The sequence below is a fragment of the Phodopus roborovskii genome, unplaced genomic scaffold (genome assembly GCF_943737965.1).
Source record: "Phodopus roborovskii unplaced genomic scaffold, PHOROB, whole genome shotgun sequence".
Taxonomy (NCBI): domain Eukaryota; kingdom Metazoa; phylum Chordata; class Mammalia; order Rodentia; family Cricetidae; genus Phodopus; species Phodopus roborovskii.
Window position 1 is genome coordinate 15,139,905 of NW_026125295.1, and position 22,872 is coordinate 15,162,776.

Below are 22,872 nucleotides of genomic sequence, written 5' to 3' on the forward strand. Positions count from 1 at the left end.
GCTAGCCTAGAACTCACTACATAGCTAGCCTAAGCTGACCTTCTAACAGTCTTCCTGTTTTGATTTCCCAAGTGCTGAGCTTACCCTTAATGCCTTGACAAACAGTTTCAGAGCTGCTTAAACAACAGGTGGATTGAATCTAGGGCATCTTTTCTTACCTTTAAAAAAGTAATTAATCTCCCTTCCCTCCCTCCTCCTCTCCCTTCCTCCCTCCTCTCCCTTCCCTCTCCTTCCCCATGGCAAGATCTCACTAAGTTGCCCAGGCTGTCCTTAAACTTTGAATCCTCCTACCTTAGCTTCCTTAAGTAACAGGATTACAGGCCTATGCTGTAAGTCCGACTAAGAATAGATAGCTGGGAACTTTTGCTATATAAAGGCACAAATAAATGAGTCAATAGTGAAGGGAGAGTTATGATCAAGAGATTTTTTTCTGGTTTAATGTTTTATTTATTTATATTTGTTAGTGCTTAAATTGGCTTAACACTCTCTGTCTCTGTAGTGCTAGGAAAGTATATGGGCCACCATTCCCAACAAGGAAGGGTAGTTTGATTTATCTTTTTACGGTTAAGTTTTATCCTTTAGCTTTATGACAGTAGCAATGATCAGGGAGGGTGAGAAACTGATGATGAGGAAAGGCTTGGACACTCTGTGCTGCCTTGATCCGGGCTGTGGCTATGGCCTTGAATTGCCTGCACTGTAGAATACAGATGCTGAACTAGACAGGAACATGCCTCGGGGCAAGACAATCATGTCTAAACGCCTGTGATCTTGGGCAAGTCCTTGATTAACCTTTTGGTCCTGGACCACAAAATGAAAACTCTGGAACCCAAACTCTAGGTTTTATTCTGTTCTTGTGTATAAAGATTGGGAAGGATGGGCATTGTTTTGGGAAGAAAACAAACAAACAAACAAACAAACAAACAAACAAACTAAAAAAAGGAGCCATGAGTTGATCATGGGGAAGCAGTTAGGCTCTGTGACCAAATGGAAGCTTCATCATTGTATTTCTGCCAGGTCAGTTTCACCATATTGGTGTTTCTATAGATGCCAACAGCATTCCTTAAATTACAGTTTTTGTTTTGCAATAGGGTCTCTATAGCTCTGGCTGGTCTGGAACTATCTATGAAGATTTGGCTGGCCTTGAACCTAGAATGATGGGATTAAAGGTATACATGACCACTCCCAGCTAAATTACAGTTTCAGAACGTCTCTTCTGAGTTTGTTCTGTCACCTTTCTTCCCACTCACTAGGAGGCTATACCACTTTTTTTTGGGGGGGGGTACTTTACTATGTATTGTTGGACTGATTTTCTAGAATAGAATTAGTCATAGCTTCTCAGTCTTTTGGCTAAGAGCAAATGTCAAATAGCAAAAGTCAGAATTTATGGCAGCCTCCTTGTTTGAGAAGAAGCAGTGCCAATTTAGATACGTAGTTCCTGTCCTCCCTTTCTCTGCCAGGCTGGAGACACAACGTGGCAGAGTATTTGGGCATGCCATGGCCAAAAGATTGTTTTTCAAAGTTGCATCAGAAAAGCATGCCAGACATTGACCCCATTGTTTAGCATGACTTGGTAGGACCTTTACACTCTTTCCCAATAATTAGGGAGGGGGAAACTTTAGATTGTGAGTTGTATTTGCAGTTCTCAAATTATTTAAAATTATTTAAGACATTGAGTTCTTTTTATGCTATGACCATTTTGACTTTTGAGAACTTTCCTTCCTATTTTCTATTGATTTGTAGAAATTCTTTATATGTAGGTTCAACTTCTTCTTTATACATAATATAAATATTCTCTACCACTTGATTGTTCCTATCTTCCTGCACCCCTTTCCTGGTTTTCTTTCTTTTCTTTTTTCTTTTTAAAGGTAGGGTCTCACAGGCTGGCCTTAAACTTGATTTGGAGCAGAGAGGTTGACTTTGATCTCCTGATCCTCCTGTGCTTGTCCCCCAAGTGCTGAGACTTCAGGCATATGCTACCAGTCCTAGTGTCTGGTTATTGATGTTTTTGGTTTTGTTTTTTGAGACAGCCTTGCTGCGTATGTGTAGTCCGAGTTAGCAGCTGCTGCTGTTCCTCTTCTTCCTCCCTGCCCCTTTTCTCCTCCTCCTCTTTTTAAGATAGAGTTCCTTGTAGTTGAGGCTGGCTTTGAACTAGCAGAAGATGACCGTCTTTATTGCTCTTCTATTGCTGTGAAGAGACACCGTGACTAAGGCAGCTCTTCAAAAGGGAGGCATTTAATTGGGGCTTGCTTACAGTTTCAGAGGTTTAGTCCATGATCAGTATGACAGGAAACATGATGGCAGGCACGGTGTGGAGAATTTATATCCTAATCCAGAGGCAGGCAGGCAGTGTGAGGGAGGGATGGAGAGAGGGAGAGGGAGAGGGAGAGGGAGAGGGAGAGAGAGAGAGAGAGAGAGAGAGAGAGAGAGACTGAGCCTGAGCCTGAGCCTGCAAACCTCAAAGCTAACCTCCAGGGACACACTACCTCCAACAAGGTCACATTTACTTATAAAGACCACACTTCCTAATTCTTCCCAAATAGTTCCACTAACTGGGAACCAAGCTTTCAAATGTATGAGCCTATAGGGTTTGTTCTCATTCAAACCACCAAAATGACCTTGAATTCTCCTAATCCTTTAACCACTTTCCAGATGCTGGGGTAATAGGCATGTACCTAAAACTTAATTTTATATAATGTGACCAGTCTGAAAGAACTTCTCCTGTCTTTCTCTGATTATAATTTAATTCTAGCTGGGCAGTGGTGGTGCGCACCTTTATTCCCAGCACTCTGAGGGCAGAGGCAGGTGGATCTCTGTGAGTTCAAGGCCAGCCTGCTCTACAGAACTACACAAAGAAAACCTGTCTGGAAAAAAAAAAAAATAAAACAAACAAACAAAACCCCAGCTCTGTAGCTCGTTGCATTAAATAAAGTCACCATTTAGGCTTTTAATTAATGAAATAGTTGAAAAAACTAATGATAATGAGTTTATCATTTTTGCCAAGGCATAACTTCAAATGTTGCTCTCTTTAGGCGAGGGTATAGAGGCTAAGTATTTAGTTTTGCCTTTTATAGCATCTCCTTTTCAATCTGTCTTATTTCCTGATCCTAAACCATAAATTCTTATTACAATTAAGGATGTGAAAGAATCATTTAAACTTTTTAATTAGATCTGATTATTTTTCACAGAAGAGCTTGCATCTAGTACTGTATACAGTAATCTGGGGGGGGGGGTTACAGAGCTAATTTCCTCTCACTGGCCTCCTTAGCTTTCCCAGCATAATGTTTACTACCAAGTCAGATGCTCATGGATCCCCAGTCTTTGTCCACTGGCTTTTCTGGACTACAAAGTCCTTCTGGAAATTTTGTTAGGGCTGTTGTGTAGTTTGTTGCTTTGTGCTCCAGTATGTTCACCAGTAGGAGGGAAGTACATTTAATTTCCGTTAGCTTTCTCTCCTTCCCTTCAGGGTTACTCGTTGTAGTAGTTTGAATGTAATTGGCTCCCATAATCTCATAGGGAGTGGCACGGTTAGGAGGTGTGGCCTGTTGGAGTGGGTGTGGCCTTGTTGGAGGAAGTGTGCCACTGTTGGGGCAGGCTTTGAGGTTTTCAATGCTCAGGATACTGCCTAGTGTCTTAGTCGACTTCCTGTTACCTGTAAGATTCAGGACCCTGCTACTCCCGAAGTACCATGTCTGCCTGTACACCACTACGTTCCCCATCATGATGACAATGGACTGAACCTCTGAAACTGTAAGTTAGCCCCCTCAGCGAAATGTTTACCTTTATAAGAGTTGCTGTGGCCATGGTGTCTCTTCTCGGCAATAGAAACCCTAGCTAAGGCACTAGCATAGACAGTTCTACCCTCTTTCGCTGTACTGGTTAAACAGGCACACAGAACAGACTTAGAAGTTTACCTGAGTCATGTTTTAAAGAAAGCAGGTGAGCTTCTTTGGGTTTCTCCTTGTCCCTTCTCTCTTGAAAGGGCAGCAGTTTCTTCTAATGTGTTGTGGCCACCCTTGCATGGGACCCTTGTGGAGTTTGTATTATGCAAAGATTTGTACCTTCTGTGCCCCTAGTCACTTTTGTCCCTCTCATTCTTGGCTCCCACATTCACTTAAGATGCCAAGAGGTTGTGTCCCTGCCCATATCTCTTCCACAACCCCCATGATACCCTGAAGAGAGGCTGCTAATTATAGCTTTCAAAAGTAGGAAGCCTGGATGGATTGAGGATTGACATGACCCTTGGCAACTACAGGGTCGGGGACTATTTTATCAATTGTAGTATTTAATGGTAGGTAGAAGGGTATCGACTCTTTAGTGATTCTGAAGTTTCTTGGAATAATGTATGTAAGTCTTCTGTCTTAGTCACTGTTCTATTGCTGTGAAGAGACACCACGGCCAAGGCAACTCTTACAAAAGAAGCATTCAACCGGGGGCTTGCTTGCAGTTTCAGAGGTTAGTTCGTTATCATGGCTGGGAAGCATGCATGGGTTAGTGAAGTAGCTGAGAGCTTTAAATCCTGATCCTCAGGCAGGCAGGCAGGCAGAGAAAAAGACTGGGGCTGATAGGGTCTTTTGAAACCTCAAATCCTAACCCAATGATAATACCTCTTCTAACCCTTCTAATCCTTTCAAAAGTCCCACTCTGCTGCTGACTAAGCACTCAAATATATGATCCCATTTGGGGGGGGGTGTTCTTATTTAAACTCCCACATCTTCAATTTTTCCCTTCCATAGTTAGATTGTTCATACTTGTGGAAGCGAGTAATCAAAACATCCCGCTTCCTTTATCTTCCTATTCATATCCCTGCCTATTCCTTTCTACAAATCTTTACCAAAGAGACAAAGGACTCTTGAGGACAGAGTAACCATCCTGTTGTCACTATGTCAGCGAGTTAGCATGGGGTCATTCAGCAGGTGCCTCTCTTGCTTCTGAATGAGCAAATGAATGCCCCTTTTAGAGATGACATAGCACTACAATGTTCTCTGGGCTGTGTAGTTTCCCTTTCTTCATGTGTGATGAGGGCTAGGTGTGGGCTTGTAGATGGAAAGGAGGAAATCAAGGTGAATATATAATCTTGTATTGGACCCACTGGCTAAGGAGAGAAAATTAGTAGGTCTTTTCTATTTCTTTTGTACAGGGTGTGGAATGGGCAAGGCACTTGAGACAGGGTCTCATAGCTCAGGTCCCCAGTTCACTATGTACCTGATGTTGCTCTTGAACTCCTGATCTTAATGAGTTCATCCCTCAAATACTGGTCTTATAGACACGTGTTCACTACTGTGTGGTCTCCTTCCCTCCCCTGTCTTGTCTTTCTCTTTAAAATTTTTTCAAGATTTATTAATTTTACATGCATTAGTGTTTTACCTAGATGCATGTGTGTGTACCATGAGTGTGCCTGGTGCCTACAAAGGTCAGAACTGGAGTTATGGATGGTTGTGAACCACTGTGTGGGTGCTGGAAAAAGTGCCCTTAACCACTGAGCCATCTCTCTAGGTCTTTTTTGTTTGTTTATGCTTCCACAATTATATAATACTTTGATCATATTTCTTACATTCTCTTAAATCTTTCCACCTTGACACTACCGTATCCCTTCTTCCCTACAAGTCCCCATCCTCTATCCATGCCTTCTTTGGTGTATGTCCCACTATATTTAATTAGAGTTGATTGCATAAGTGTGGGCGGGAATTTTTTACTTCACAGTGGTGACTTACTTGTTAGTAGTTTTGCTACTAAGAAATATACTACCCCGTCTCCCAACCTTCAGCAACAATTAACTCTATAGATCTCCTGGGAGGGGTGGGGTCTTATGATGGAATGTTGATGGGCACAGTCTTCTGACAATCTTGTACTAGCAACCACAATTCCTAGTCCCTCCTCCCTTTTGGTTTCTTGAGACAGGCTTTCTTTCTGTAGCTTTGGCTGTCCTAGAACTCAGAACAGGCTGACTTTGAACCCACCTGCCTCTGCTTCCTGGGTGCTGGGATTAAAGGCATGCACCACTACTGCCGGTCTCTTCTTTCCTTTAGAAAAGTGGGTGTTTTTGTTTGGGGGGGCAGTGGGCGGGAGTTGTGGGTGTGTGTATTGTGGCATTGTGTGTAGTCAGAGGACAGCTTTGGGGAGTTGGTTTTTTCTCCCACTGTATGTGGACTCAAGAGACAAACTCAGGTAGTCAGGCTCAGTGGCAGTTGCCTTTATCTGCTTTTTCATTGGCAACCTTCTTTTTTTGGAGACAGGGTCTTATGCCAAGATGTCCACTATATGTCTATTCCAGTGGCCTCAAATTGCTGGCAGTTCTGCTTCAGTTTTCAAAATGCTGAGCTTTGGCCCCCTAAAATCATATTATTGGTTAGAGTCAAACAAATCCCTCTGTAGCACTGGGCTGAAATTTCAGATGGGCTGAAAAGATCTGTTGTGTTTACAAATGATTGTTTCTCTACTGCTTTTTAGCCTAGATTCCACTGAAGCTCACACAGGGAGTGATTTTGCTCCTGAGGGAATATTTAGCAATGTCTTAGAGACTTTGCTGGTGTCGAAGCTGGAAAGAGTATCATCTAGTGGGTACAAGTAGGAAGGGCTGTTGAACATCCTACAAGGAACAGAGCAGCTTCCAGATCAGCTTATCATCAGGCCTTACAGTGGTATTGGTGCTGAGGTTGGGTGCTGAGGCTGAAGCCTTGGGATCACTTACAAATAAATTTGTAGTTGTTTTTCTCTGTGAGCTGAATCCAGAGGCTGCCTATTTTTTTCCTGTCCTAAGTTGTTTCTTGGGTAGTCAGAGTGGTATTGGGTTGTTGCCCTCTGATCTTTTTATTTTTATATTAAAGTTCTTTTTTTGAGCCTGAAGGTGGTGACCCACACCTTTTATCCCTGCATTTGGGGCTTCTAGAAGCAAATCTCTAAATTCAAGGCCAACCTGTCTACAGAGGGAGTTCCAGGACAGCCAGGGACACAAACAGAAACCTTGTCTCTAAAAACAAAACAAAACAAAAAAACCCAAACAACATTTTGAGACAGGGTCTCATTTATGTAGTCCTGGCTAGTCTGGAACTGTCTATGTAGACTAGACTAGACTTGAACTCACAGACACCTACCTGCCTTTGCTTCCTGAGTGTGGGAATTAAGTATATCATCATAGCTGCTGCTGCTTCAAAATTTTTATTTGTTTTTATAATTATGTCTTTAGTTCACCAATAACTATTTCACTTATTCTTTTTATGACATAAAGTTGCTTTTTTGCTTACTTTATATGACTTGGCTGTAAATGGAAGAATTGTTCTTCTCTGTGTATTTAATTGCAACATCGAATTTTACTTTTTTTTTCCAATTAACTCCTGATATTATGTGTACAAAGGAAGAAGCTAAATATATGTATTATTATTATGAACATTGCTCTAACTTCTGGAAAGCATGGAGTTCAACATTACAATATAGATTAGCAAGATATTACACAGTGAATTTACTTTTTTATATCTTTAAAATTTTTGTTTGTTTGCTTTTGCTTGTTTGATAATTTCATATATGGACACAGCATCTACATCATTCTACCTTCTCCCTTCCCCTCTCGAGCTTCTGCACTGCCTCCACTAAAGTCATGAGTTCTTTAATTATTGTTACAGGTGTATATAACCTATTTAGTCTGTTTAGCTTTGCTTGTATATGTGTGAGTCCTAGGCTGACCACCTGGGATTGGACATCCTGTGTGGGAGTTTGGCCCTAAAGCCATCTGATTCTTCCTCTCTCAGCCTAATGAATGCTTGTAAGCTCTTCTCATCTAGGGTTAGAAGCATGTGAAGTTTCTCCGTCTGCATTGGCATGTCAATTAGTGTTGTCATTATGCTGACCTTCTAGCCACCCTGTTGTTGAGAGTCCATAGATGCATTCTCCCTGTCATGTCTAGGGGATGCCATCTGTCAACAAACACCCTGGGCCTCTGGTTCTTACCGTCTTTCTGCCTCTCTTTCTGATGTTTTCCCTGAGCTTTAGGGCTAGAGGTTGTCTTGCAGATGTATCAGTTGGGATCGAACACCTCATATTCTACATTTTAAGCAGTTGTAGATCTCTATAATAGTCTCCATGTGTTTCAAATATATGCTTCTTTATGATAGATGAGAACTATTCTTGGTTTTTTGAGACAGGGTTTCTCTGTCTAGCTCTGGCTGCTCAGGAACTTGTTCTGTAGATCAGGCTGGCCTCAAACTCAAGAGATCTGCCTCCCTCTACCTCTCTAGGGCTGGGATTAAAGATGCACCACAGCTGGGCAATTTTATTTTGTTTTGAGACAGGGTTTCTCTATTTAACCCTGGCTGTCCTGGAATTCTCTCTGTAGACCAGGTTGGTCTGGAATTCAAAGCTCTACTTGCCTCTGTATTCTGAGACTAGGATTGAAGGTTCATGCTACCACCACCCCGCTTTAAGAGCTACTCTTATCTGTGGGTGCCTTTAATCCCAGCATTCAGGAGGCAGAGGCAGGCCTGGTCTACAGAGCTAGTTCCGGGACAGGCTCCGATGCAACACCGAGAGACCTTGTCTCGAAACCCTCCCCCCACCAAAAAAAAAAAAAAAAAAAAAAAAAAAAAGAGGAAGAGGATAGAAGATACTTAGAGAAATTTTGTTGGTTTAGGAAAGTGGTAGTAGGTTCTCCTTTAGTGGCTATGACTTTTCCATGACTGCTGTAGCCACGAGTAGTTGGCTAGGTTTACAGTAAGGAGCATGGATTCCCTCCTGTTGAACAGGCTTTAAATCCAATTAGACAGCTGTTGGTTACATCCAAGCTGAAAGTGTCACTATTGCATCATTGTGGATATCGTGCTAATCCAGTCTTTGTTGTGGGTTATAGGCTTTTGCAGCTGAGCAAGACAACAGATTAATCCTTTGCCTTAGCAGCTTGCATAGCAAGGTCTGATACCTTGACACCTGCTTCTCAGGGAGGAGGTTTCCAGGTCATTTCCAGCTCAACTCCTCTAAAGTTTGTGGTCTCTTTAGTAGTAGGATCTTACTTTCGAATCTGGGAGCCATCTAAGGGCATGGCAACTTTAGAGGAGGTTTCCAATGTGTGGTTCTGGGGTTTTTGTTAAATGTCTGTGGTTCTTGGGGCGAAAATTCTCACTCCATGTAGTATGACACTTCTTTAAACTGTGTAACTATGTACACACATACACGATATTAGACAGACATAAAATATAATTCCTGGTGTCTTTTCAAACATCCTTTTTGTTATTTATCCTACTATGCCCCCTCTCCCTCTCTCCTCAGATGAAGCTCATTTTTATTTTCATTTGAGAGGGGGAGGGAGTGTGTGTGTGTGTATGTATGACGAATGTATTACGTATGTACGTATGCATGTGTATGCCACGCATGTGCAGGTGCTCTTAGAGAACGGAAGAGTTAAAGTGGTTATAAGCACCTTAGAAGGCATCAGCAAGCAAACTCATATCCTCTGGAAAAGCAGAATGAACTCTTCAACAGTGAGCTATCCAACCCCATCTCAGGTTTGTTTTTAGAGAATGTTTAATTTAGAATCTGCTAATACTATGCAGTATAAGTGTCATAAAGATTTCTTTTTCTTCCTGGAGAGAACCATGGCAGAGTTTTGATCTTTCTGTAACCTGTTTTGAAGGTGAACCATATTTTGGTTTGTATGTACAAAAATTCATACAAGAGCTAACATAGGCCTATTTGCAGGTACTGGCTTGCTCTCAGACAAGTCAGGTTTCTGCTCTGTGGCAGACATTTGTTTGTTTTGGGCATTATATGTATAGTAGAGAATGAGCTGAGAAGAATCTGTTTTGAAGGAATCATATTCTAGGAGAGATGATAGATGACAAATGTTCAATCACATTACTAAAATAACTTCATGGGCTATTGAGATGGCTCACTAGATGATCTAGTTTGCTTTCTGTTTCTGTGATAAAATATTGACCAAAACCAACTTGAGGGGAAAACTGTTTATTCCATCTTACACTTCCTGACCTCAAATCTGTCAGTGGAGAAATCAGGGCAGGAACTCCAGGCAGGAAGTAAAGCACAAACTGAAGGAACACTGCTTACTGGCTCACTCCCCAGCTACAACTCAGGCCCTCTTGCCCAGAGGTGATGCCACCACCCCCATCAGTCATCAGTTGAGTAAAGGCCCCACAGATGTCATTTCAGGCCTATGTAATCTAGGCAATTCCCCAATTGAGACTGCCTCAGATAATTTTGGGCTGTGTTGACAGCGGAAATTGTCCAGGAGACCAGGTAAAGGGGCCCACTGCTGAGCCTAACTACCTGAATTTGAACTGACTCCCACAGATTGTCCTCTGACTTCCACATGCAGTGATAACTCCCCCCAAATAAATTAATGTATAAAATCCCCCCATATCCTGAAAAGAATTATGTAGACAATAAAGGAATGGGCTGAGCCCTAGCAGTGGGAGGAAGGGTCCGTTTTAGCCAGGGTTTTTGGAGAGCCTTGAAGAAGGCAGTGTTGTAGAATCAACTCTTGTTTTAGGTTTTGCTCTTAAAATTGTATTTCATTCAGCATGTTTGTTTGTTTGTTTGTTTGTTTGAGACAGGGTGCTATATAGCCCAGGGTGGTCTCAAACTCTCTTTGTAATCAAGAGTGACAATGAGCTTCTGATCCTCTTGCCTTCACCTGGGTGCTGGGAGTGCAGGCCTGTGCTGCCATCCCTCTATACTTGTTCTGACTTTTAAAAGAAATTCAACTGCATTCCTCCCTCCCTCCCTCCCTCCCTCCCCCCCTCCCTCCCTCTCTCCCCCCCTCCCTCCCTCCCCATGATTTCATGTAGCTCGGGCTGGCTTTGAACTTACCATGTCATCTAAGATGACTTTGGAACTTCCGATGCTCTTGCTTCCATCTCCCAAGTGCTGGGATTACAGGTGTGATCACTACACATGATTTATGGAGCCCTAGAAATTGAACCCAGGGCTCCATGCATCCCAGATAAGCACTTTACCAACTGAGTGCCAACTCCAGCTCCATCTTTTTGAAGTGTGAGACAGGTCTCACTATAAACCTGCTGGTCTGGAACCCTATATGTAGAGCAGATGGGCTTTGAACTTTCAATGATCTCCTGCTTCCTACATAGAGATTATAGGCAGGTACCCAGTTCTCATCCTAAATTTTTTTCCCCCTTAAAGACAGGGTTTCACTATGTAGCCCTGAACTCACAGATATTCTTCTACCTCTGCCTCCTCTTTGTAAACAGGGTGATCTTGAACTATTCCTGTCTCCAGCTCCTGGGTGCTGGGATTGAAGATCTGTGCCACCACATCCAAACTATTCCCTGCCCTGTCCTGTCCTGTCCTATCCATCTCCCTCCTTCCCTTCCTCCCTCCCTCCCTTCCTTCTTTTCTTTCCTGTCTTTCTTCTTTTCCTGAGACAGGGTTTCTTTGTGTAGCCTTTACTGTCCTGAACTCACAAAGATCCATCTGCCTCTGCCTCCCAAGTGCTGGGATTAAATCATGTGCCACCATCACCCGGCTCCTTTTATTCTTTTTTAAAATTTCTATTATTTATTTGTGTGTATGCCTTCACACTCCTATGTAGCTGAGGCCAGCCTGAAACTTAAATCACCTCCAAAACCTCTTGGTTTCTGAGGTTTCAGGAAGGGCCTGGCTGGCTGGCTAACTTTCTAGACTATTAAAGCTCACTTGTAGCTGGGGCTGGCAATCTTCTGTCTCTCCCTCCATAGTGTTGTATTACAGGCATTTGTCACTATGCAACCTGTCCCCCAATTTTTGTGATGATACCTCATGTTCAAAGATAGCCTTCAATTTCTAGGCTATGATGATTCTCCTATCTCAGCCTCTTGTAGCTGGAGCTACAAGCACACCAAGTTTTTCTTGACTATTGATGGTATTTTCCCATCTATTTGCATATCTTGTGAGTTTTGAATAAAGATTTGGCTCGGTTTAGTGGCTTATTCTATAAACCCAGAATTTGGGAAGCTGTGGTAAGAGGATACCTTTAGTTCAGAGCATGCCTGGTGTGCAGAAAGAGGCTCAGTCTCAAATAACAACAAAAAGGCCTTTGTATAACTGTAGCACACAGTTCTGTGTGGATTTTCCCCAGAAGGTTGTCCATCCTAATTTGAGCAAGCAGTTCAGACACTGATTGATCACCTTGGTTCCAGAATCGTTGGCTTTGGAAGCTTCATTAGGGAGGGTCTAGTGTAGGATTTACTCTAGGGTAGTTTATTCCCATTGCCTTCCTGATGTCTCAGCTGGTGTATCTGTTGTTAATGAGGTGTTAATGAGATCTGGCAGATCTGGAGCTCCCAAATTCTACCCCACTCCCATTAAAAATTTAGTTTCTTTTGCTTTCTGCTCCTTCTGTGTGCTGGCTTTGTTACAGTCCCACACTCATAGTCTTCTACTTGGTTTCTGTGCTGCAGTGGGAAACTCCCCCATGGGTGGGCAGGACAGCTCCCCTGTGAGCTCCAAGGGCCTTGCAGTCTCTAATTGCTTGACTGGCCTGTTTATTTGGTGTTTGTATGTGGGAGGTGTATACCACCTGTGCAGAGGTCTGAGCACAAGTTGTAGGAGTTGCTTTTGTCCTTCCATTGTGTGAATCCTGGGGATTCATCAGCTCATCAGGTTTGATGGCAGTTACCCTATAACCCATTTATGTATGTCATCATGTGTAGTTAGTTCTCCATCCCCTCCATTTATTCTAATGAATTACATGCCACAAAACTTTACTCTCTTCACCATTTTAATTGTGTTTTCCATACCTCAGTTCAGATTTGAGGCATTAATTATTATAGATTAATAAAATTTAATATTTTTGAATAATAGTATGTTAGAAAGCTTAAAAATTGCTGTTTTAGTTGCTGACTTGAGTGCCATTAAAAATATGGTTAGGTGAGTAAAGTGTGGTGGTGCACACCTGTAACCCCAGCATTTAGGGAACAGAGACAGGAGGGTCAGGAGTGCATGATCATCCTATGTTATATAGTGAAATTAAAAAAAATGTAATGAATCATTTATCTTAAATTTGTAATAAAATTTATAAAAGGTAGGACCACCTGGTAAGGCTTAGGAAGAGAGTAGGGTTGATGGGATGGATTTAGAGTTAAAGAGAATAGGAATTTTTCTTTCAGTGTTTTGAAAATTTATTTTTTAAAAATTTTATACATGGATGCAGTATATTTTGATCATATTCACCCCTTGCCCTCCCTCTAACTCCTCTTAGCTCTACCCCCATTCTCTCCTAACTTTGTGTCCTTTTTATCTTTTATTTTAACTCTCCAAGTCCTTTTGTGTTTTTCCAGACAGGGTTTCTCTGTGTAGCCCTGTCTGTCCTGCAACTCACTTTGTAGACCAGGCTGGCCTCAAACTCAGAAATCCGCCTGCCTCTGCCTCCTGAGTTGTGTGATTAAAGCCATTCACCACAGCCACCTCCAGCTTGACCCAGTTTTTATATGCGGCCTTTGTTAAATACTCAGCTTCTTTCTTCTGCTTGTAGATTTCTCAGCATTAGTAATTGAGTGATTGTCATTTCCTCATTGAATAGTCTTATGGCAACTTATTCCACTTCTTATTCTTTTAGTGCACATGTGTGCTTTAAGCCTCAAGGTTTGCCATTGCAGCTTTGTACTAAGTGTTGAATCAGAAAGTATGCGTCTCTAACTTTGCTCCTTTCACAATTTTTTATGCCTAATTTTTAAATAAAGTTTTATTGGAACACTTTCCCTCATTTGTTTATGTGTGGGTTGTTTTTTCTTCTTGAGATGCAATGATAAAGTATCTGATAGAGACCTTACTGCCTGTAGAATCTAAAATATTTATTATCTGATTAACTTGTGAAAATATTTGCAGATCTTTGATGGATTATGGTAAAATTAAATAGATGGAAAAGAGAACATGTACAGATACTTACATTACTGTAGTTGCAAGCGTAAAATTAGAATATGCCCAAGCAGCAGGAAAATAGCATTCTGTGATTTGCTTACAGCGTGCCATGTAAATGGCAACTGTGTACTCTCTGTCAATGAGGGATTTATATATGGCCAGTGAGATGGCTCAGTGGGTGAGTGTGCTTTATGTCAAGCTTGACAACCAAGTCTGATTCTCAGAGCCCATGTGTTGGGAGGAGAGTGCCAACTCCCACAAGTTGTCCTTTGACCTCCACACATACATGCACAAAATCAAAGTTTTAAAAGAAATATTCCTGGGAAGCATGGCTCACACCCTTAGTCCCAGCACTCAGGAGGGCAGAGGCAGGTGTATGTTTGACTTTGAGGCCAGCCTGGTCTACAGAGCGAGTTCCAGGACAGCTAGGGCTGTTACACAGAGGAACCTTGTCTTGAAAAAACAAAACAAAACAAAACAAAGAAGGAAATATTTATGTGTATCAGGCAGCTAACCCAACACAAAAAGGTGTATATATACTCATTAATTACTATATGAAATATGCAAATGCATTAACATATGTCAGGAAATTAACATATAAGTTGTTTAGAGTTTAGTGCTCATTTAATTTCCTTTTCTCTTGACTTTAAAATTGACACTTGCTTATAGGTAGGCAACTGAGCACTTGCCTAGCATACCTAAGACCATAGGCTCTACTCTTGGCCCTGCAAAAGTTAAATAAAACCTAAAATTTAAAAATAAATTATTTTTTATATGATAGAATTAGGAAAGTTAGGCAGTAATAAAAGTGATAAAACTCTGTTTCCAGCTCTCTGAGTAGCCAGCCACTCTGGCATTTATCTTCCAATCTTCCATCCCTAACATTACAATGTTTTGTTTTTTTTAAACAACCTCCCCCCCCCCCCCACTCTTTGACAAGGTCCTAGCTATATTCCTCTGGCTGACTTGGAATTCACCATGTAGACAAAATTGGCCTCAGATTTGGTAGTGTGCAAGCTTCCTGCTCCTGCCTGCTCCTACTGGGATTACAGGCATGAACCACTATTCAAATCTTTTTTTTTTTTTTTAAATTGTAGCTCCTGGGGCTAGGGAGATGCCTCAGTAGTTGGGAGTATTAACTCTCTTGCAAAGGACCTGGTTTTTGTTCCCAGCACCCACGTCAGGTGCCTCACAACTGCCTGCAGCTCCTATTCTAGGGGAACTGACACTTAGCCTGTGCAGGTACCTACACGGATGTAGCATATCCTCATACAGATACACACATACACATGGCTGAAAGTCAAATAAACTAAAAAATTGTAGTTCCTTGAATTATGAAATATTGATATAATCCTCAATTATCTTTAAAAATATCTTTAATGTTTATTTATATTTCTAGAAGGAAATATAAATAAACATTAATTATTTTTCCTTGAAGTTTATTTCTAGAGGAAAAGGCCTTACTGGCTGTATAGTTTTATATAGGCTAGATTTCACTGATTATACATACCCATGTGGTCTTATTTAATTTAGTTCTGTGTTTTTTGTGATTTTTGTAAACACTTAATGAAATCTAAGTTGTGTTGAGATTAGGTTGTAAATTTTTGGTGCCCATAGAGTGTGGTGTGTGCATAATTTTTGTTGGTTTGTTTCTTGAGGAAGGATCTTTGTAGCCCAGGATATCTTCACTTTCTTAGCCTTCCAAGTACTGGGATTACATAGAGTGTGCTCCCACACCAGACCCTGGTATATGCATTTTATCATGGGCCATTAGCTAAGACTTAGAGGTCACTAATCTCGCTAGTGCCGAAGAGAGAAATCAGCTGAAGGGTGGGCCCTGGAAGTATATGTATTTGTGCACTCACCAAATGAAATGTACTGTGTCCTGTTCTGCACCCCTCCCCTGCCCAAGCCATAGGTTTGCCAATTAAATTTATGGTGGTGGTATTTATAACTCATTCCCAAGAAGCTTATGCAAGTGTTCTTTGTTTATATAACTTGTGATTGCTACTCATAGTGAAAGGGAAAGTTTAAGGGCATTCAGGTGAAGGACAAAGTTCAGGGGTATTTGTGCCCAGGTCTGAACCTATGATCTTAGTCAGGGTGGTAATAGCCTTTGACTTTTAAGCTATGCAGATACTAATTACATTTGTTATGTGACAGAACTTAGGGTTCTTTACCTTCTTGTTTGAGTATAGGTCTCTTATGACTAATATCTGATCATTTCAAAATTGCTATTGTTAAATTCAGCCCCCTGCGGGACAGTAGTAATAGGCCTCACAACTTGGGATGGATATTTGATGATAAATTTATTTGTAATTCTGAAAGACTGGCAGTTTGTGCTTTCCCCTCTCTGAACAGCCCATCCTGTGAAGAAGCATGGCAGCTAGAACAAGGAAATAACTACAGTTGGCAAGTTGTCCCTGCCCAGCAAGCAGATCAATTTCAGACCCTGGGCCTGACCTTGCAGACCTGCCCTCTGTGTGCTGATTCTGTCCTGCCTGCCTACTCTTTAACCTTGCTTCCAACTCTTCCTCCAAACCGTTACTCAATAAATCTGCTTGTGAAATAGAAACAAAACAATAAGATTTGAAGAGCACCAAAGGTCATTATCTAGGCTTGGGGTATACCTCAGCAAGAAAACAACAAGGCCATTGTGTACCAGCAGGCCAGAGAACCAGTAAAAACACTAAGTTGAAGTGTCTTAGCTCAGCTGCAAGTATAGTAGGCCAAGTGGTTTCCTTCTATCCAATAAGCCACCTTTGTAGGTGTTCTCTTGACAATAGTATCCCCCTCCTAGGGGATCTGCTGCTCTCTAAGCAACTGTTTATTTAGTGGGTGGGGGAGAGGTGGGATGGAGGACTCTCTCTTTTAGGAGATAAGAATTAAGGGGTGTGGGTTGAACAGATGTGTAAATGCTATGCATCTGTCTTTGAGAGGAAGGGTGCTGAAAGGAAAAGTTATTTTATTTGTTTTTCCTTTTTTTTTTTTTTTTTTTTGGAGAATGTCTCTCTATGTAGCTCTGGCTGTCCTGGAATTCACAATGTAGACTAGGCTGGCTTTGAATTTAGAGATTTGCCTATCTCTGCTTCCTGAGTGCTGGGATTAAAGGTGCACACCACTACACATGGCTGAAAGATAGTTCTTTTAGTGGCAAACAATTGCCTGGCTTTTCTCTTGGGCTGTTTGAAATAGAATTGGAGAGGACAGATATGGGAGAGCAGCTAAAGACTTGGTGTTCTACTTTGACTACAGCTCCTCCTCTGAGATAATTCTCTTTATTGTTATTAAGATGGTAAACTGGCACAGGGTTTGCTTTGATATACAATGTCATGGGTCCAAGGACACAGTTCCAGGCATTAAGGGATACATATGATCTTCTTTGATTCCAGCCTTTTCAACTGCTATATATACAACAATAGGGCAAATTGACACAGCTGCCCTGTGTAAATTTCCTCATTCTGTTTCATTACTTTCATGGGGAGGTCAAGAATCAGTCTGAGAAACCCCCACACAAGTCTTTAGAAACAAAAGACAAACTTATTTAGGGCTGGAGAAACACTTGCTGTTCTTACATTGAACCTAGTTTAGTTCTTAGCATCCACATTGTGACTTGCCCCTTCTTTTGGTACATGTTGCTGTGTTGTGTCTCAGTCTACATGGCCCATCTCTTAATAGAACACAGTATCTTTTAAAGGGAAAGAGTCTTAACTATCTCTTGATACATCGTGAGCAGAGCTTGCCATTTGTAAGTCCTCGCTAAATGGCTGATGAGTTGAACAAGTTACTACTCCAAGCACTGAGAGAGAAGTAAGTGTGAGTTGTCTCAAACACTCACATCCTGGGATTGCAAGGCATGCACTGCCACACCCAGAACTCTGAGTATTCTCAGGCCAGCAAGGCTCCGAACTCCTATTATATTGCTAAATGGATGATGTCATTTGTTATGTGCCCTTCACTGGTCAGGATTAGGTCTAGGTACACTCAGTATCTAGTCCTCATATAGTCCTGAGTATGAGTATCACTGTCTTCATGTTATAGGTACATCTACCGACATTCAGAGAGATACTGCCTTAAAGGATTATCTTCTAATAAGCTGCTCAAATTTGAACCTGGGAATGTCTGAAATCAAAATCCACCCACTCTCCCTGCACCCGTATCCCCAGTAAACCACTTCTTTCCCCCCCCCCCCCTTTTTCCAGACCCATCCCTGGAAGGCATGTGTGGCACTGAGCATGCCCAGCTGGGGGAAGATGGGCAGCGGCCGCCGCGGTGCACTTCAACTACCTCATCTCAGTCTGAGCCTTCAGAGCAGCTTAGGCACCAAGGCAAGATGCTAGCATCCGAAGACCCCAAAAAGAAGAGAGCTCAGAAGCCCTCCCATATGAGAAGAAACATACGGTGAGCTGTGTTCTGGGTAAAGAGCATTGAAGAGAATAGACTAGATATAGCAGATAGAAGAGTGTCCTCTTCCAATAAAGAAAAGTGTGCAACTATAAATCCTTATTAGTAGTGAAGATGACATATGGTGTGACACATTCCTGTAACACCAGCACTCAAAAGGCTGAGGCAAGAGAATCATGAGTTTCAGACCAGCATAGGTCACTTAAGGAGAGCCTGACTCAAAACAACCACCACCACAAAAACCCGGGAACAGAGGTGAAGTTTAGACCCACTGTTGAACTGCGTTGACCTGCACAGAACATAGGAAGGATGTGTAGGGGCCTTGACCATTACGAGGACTTGGGTGGCAGTTCAATGATGGTAGGGCCATCCGACTTATGTTTCCTATGTCTCAAAACATGAAGTTTAAAACAAATCACTAGACAGACAGCGACAACATAAAATCCTCAACAAAACTGAGCTATCATCTTCTTGGAATTCAATTTCAGATGGTAGACTCACCTCAAAGAAAACCAAACAAGAACTTTCTTAACTATTCAAATCCTCAGCAACCTTTCCTTCTGCCAAGTCACAGCTTGTTTTACTAAAAGAGATAAATGACATAATTTCCCCTTTTTCTTTTTGTTGTTCTTCAGTTGTTTGTTTAAGACAGGTTCTAACCCAGTAGCTCAGGCTGCCCTGGAACTCACTGTGTAGTCCTGGCTTTGAACTTTTGGTAATCTTTGTACCACATCCTGTTAAGTGCTGGGATTGCAGGTATGAGCCACCATGTCTGGCATCACCCCACAGTTTTCAAAACACACACTGCAAACTTGAAATATTGCTTTAAGCTCAGAAAATAATGATGCAGAATCCCTATTACCCCATTTGTCCACCTAACAGTTTTAAATTTGTTTGTTTGTGTGTGTGTGTTTATGTGTGTGCCCCAATACTCATGTGTTTATGGCTCAGTGCATGCATGTGTGGAGGCCACAGCAGGAAATCAAAGTATTTTCCTCTATTGCTTTCCACCTTATTGCCTTGAGACAGGAATTTTCACTGAATTGGAAGCTCATTTTTGTCTGGAAACTCTTGAGGTTATCCTGTCACTGTCCCCCAATAGTAGAATTATACACATTCAGCCGTACCTGGGTTAAAATGAGTGCAGAGAATCTGAACTCAAGTTTTTTTTTGTTTGTTCATTTGTTTGTTTTTCAAGACAGGGTTGCTCTGAGTAACAGTTCTGGCTGTCTCGAAACTCACATTATAGACCAGGCTGACTCACAGAGATCCACCTACCTCTGCCTCCTCAGTGCTGGGATTAAAGGCATGTATCGCTATTGACCAGCCTTGAACTTAAGCCTTAATGCTTGCAGAGCAAGCTCACCTAACTACTGGGCTGTCTCCTCCTTCCCCTAACCCCCCCCCCCCAAGCACACCCATATAAACCTGGTGTATGAGCCAGATTGGCACCTCAAAGAGGTGCCTGCCTCTGCCTTCTGAGTGATGATATTAAAGGTGTGTGCCACCATCACTGGTACAACTTTATTTTTAATACTGGTTCAGCTTTGTGAACCATACTATTTTATGTTACTTTTTGGTCTTTTAGTTTTCATTTATTTGTGGGTGTTCATGCATGTATTTTGTGTGTGTACTTGTGTGTGAGAGTATGTATGGAGGTCAGAGGAGGATTTTGAATATCTTCCTCTGTTGCTCTCTACATTATATATACCCTTGAGACTGAGTCTCTCACTGAACCTAAAGCTTGATGTTTTTCAAACAGCACAGGAGAAACACCAGGTGACTGTTGGTCAGCAAGCACAACAGTCTGGTCCCACCTTCTTGTATGTTCTATGCCTTCTGTACATATGGCCAAACCCAGCCTTTTAGGTGGGTGCTGGGAATCCTAACTTAGGTCCTCATGTTTGCACAGTAAGTTCTCTGACCCACTGAGACATCTCCCCCATTCTTTACTCTTGGCTTTTTATATGCGGGGGTCTGAGTGGCAGTGTGTCTGTGAGGAAGTCAAATAATAAGGAACTTATGGTAGCACAGAGCCATTTGAATTTAAAATCCCCCTGGCATCTCATCTTACCCCCTCACCTTAAAAACCCAGCTTCACTCCTTGTCTAAGTTGCAGTTCTCTGATTTGAAGGGAAATCAGCACTGGTGATCTCCTTTTTTAGTTGCCCAAATCTCAAGGTAACCCAAGGGTCGTCTCTCTTTAATGCTTAGAAAGCTACTCCGGGAGGATCAGTTGGAGCCTGTTACCAAAGCAGCACAGCAGGAGGAACTGGAAAGAAGAAAGCGCCTGGAACAGCAGAGGAAAGAATATGCAGCCCCCATTCCTACGGTCCCTTTGGAGTTCCTGCCTGGTAAGCAGTGTAGTGTTCTAGGAAAAAAGGCCTCAGCTTTCAGAGTGGCCAGACAGATCTGGATGTGGTCTCTCAGGAATTCTGAGGCCCTTAGCCTGTTGGGAGTGCACAGTCATTTACAAAGTGGAAATAGATTCAGATATACTTGGATTAATTTTATGGAGGCTTCCTGTTTTCCCTATAGCTTTAGACTTTAGCATGCAAGAGATGGGGACTAGTTGTCACATGGATGGATGGCACAATGTGAAAACCAACAGAAAAGGGAACTTGGAAAAAAGGCTGGGATTTTTTTATATATATATATATAAAGGTTTCCCAGGCTATTCTCAATAGCCATTCCCCATTAGAGCAGCAAAGGATGATGATCACTGGTGATCACTCAGGAAAATACATTGAGCTACATGTGGGGCGTTTTATTGCATGTGCGTGCATGTGTGTGTGCCCGCATGTCTGTCTGCCTGTGTAGAGGCACATTTTGTGAATCGTGGCACATGTGTAGAAGCCAGAGGACAACCTGGAAAAAAAAAAATTGGCTTTCTCCCTCTTCTGTGTGTGCGGGTCCTGGTAATTAAGAGTCTGCAGGCTTGGAAGCAAGCACCTTCACCTGCTGAACCACTGCAGTGGCCCTAAATGTGTTTCCTTCCATCTTTCTTTTTCTAGAGGAAATTGTCTTGAGAGCAAGTGATGGTCCCCAACTCCCGCCTCGGGTTTTGGCCCAGGAAGTCATTTGTTTGGACAGTAGCAGTGGCAGTGAGGACGAAAAAAGCAGTCGAGATGGTAAGGTCAGGCCAGAGGGCATCTACTCCTGGCCAGTGCCTCCCCCCTTCCCCCCCTCTCTCCCTCCCTCCCTTTCCCCTCTCCCTCCCTCCCTTTCCCCTTTCTCTCCCTCCCTCCCTTTCTTTTCTTTCTTTGTTTCTCACACCCTCCCTCCTCTCCATCCCCCCCCTTTGGTGGTGGTGGGGGGGTATGAGAGCAAGTCTTAGACTGTAGCCTGGCCTGGAATTCATAGTAATCCTCCTGTCTCTCAGCCTTCTAAGTGCTGGGATTAAATGTACTACCATCCTGACTTGGCTATACTTTTGAAAAATTCACTCTTTATTCATTTAGTTTGGAGCCTACCTTTAGCACCTGTGTCACCTTAACTTGTTCTGAAAGAGAGAGGCTTTGAAAGCATTTGTTTTGACCAGGTGGCAGTGGTGCACGCCTTTAGTCTCAGCACTCGGGAGGCAGAGGCAGGTAAATCTCTGTGAGTTTGAGGCCAGCCTGGTCTAGAGAGTGAGTTCCAGGACAGCCAGAACTACACAGATAAATCCTGTCTCAAAAAACAAGAACAAAAAAATCACCTCCCCAAAACTAACCAAGCAGAACATTTGTTTTGTAAGTGGTAACAAATTTTACTAAGTCTGTGCCCTTTCGCTCTGACAATCAGCAGTACCCTGTTCCTTGGATGTTTGTTTCATTTTTTTCTGTTTCAGAGGTGATTGAACTCAGTTCTGGAGAAGAGGATACTCTGCACATTGTGGACAGCAGTGAGTCTGTCAGTGAGGAGGATGAGGAAGAAGAGAAGGGTGGCACCCATGTGAATGATGCCTTAAACCAGCATGATGCTCTTGGGCGGGTCCTTGTCAACCTGAATCACCCTCCGGAGGAGGAGAATGTCTTCCTGGCCCCACAGTTGGCACGGGCTGTGAAACCTCATCAGGTACAGCCAGTCTTGGTCCTAGTCCCTTTTCCTTGATGCAAACGTTGCCTGTTGTTGTTGTTATAGCCTGTAAAGTACTTGGTGGTTCCCAAGAGTAGCTGTTGGAAAGCCCTGATCCAGTTGATGTGTGAAGATTCCTTCAAATATGAATATATAGGGAGAGAAAAGAGATATGCCTCAGGTTTGCCCTGTCATGTAGAAATCATGTAGGGACTGAAGGGATGGCTCAGCTGTTAAGAGCACACACTGCTCTTACAGAGGACTCTGGTTTGGTTTCCAACACTCACATAGCAGTTCTATAACTCGTGTTCCAAGGGATCTGATACCTCTTGACATCCATGAGGTCCTGTAATCACATGGTACACATACATGTACCCAGGTGCACACACATAAAATGGAATAAATACAAAAAAGTCACTTGACCACCATCTTGCTTCTTTCAGTTGGATCAGCAAGAAGCGTGGGAGGTGTGTAGATCAGAAGATTTACGAAAGTCAGCTTTTCAAGGAAATTGAGAGCATAGTAGTTTATATTGATCTAGTGCCTGGAACTAGTACC

At 42.4% G+C, this 22,872-nt stretch overlaps 1 protein-coding gene across 2 annotated transcripts in view; it reads left to right on the forward strand.

The window, feature by feature from the left end:
* Positions 1 to 22,872, forward strand: part of Rad54l2 (RAD54 like 2) — a 96,857-nt gene that overhangs the window by 50,452 nt on the left and 23,533 nt on the right. For both annotated transcript variants that reach the window (XM_051205277.1, XM_051205286.1), the window contains exons 3-6: positions 18,057 to 18,255; positions 20,473 to 20,612; positions 21,273 to 21,389; positions 22,088 to 22,314. In XM_051205277.1, the coding sequence (XP_051061234.1) occupies positions 18,057 to 18,255; positions 20,473 to 20,612; positions 21,273 to 21,389; positions 22,088 to 22,314 (683 nt within the window). The remainder of the gene's footprint in view (positions 1 to 18,056; positions 18,256 to 20,472; positions 20,613 to 21,272; positions 21,390 to 22,087; positions 22,315 to 22,872) is intronic.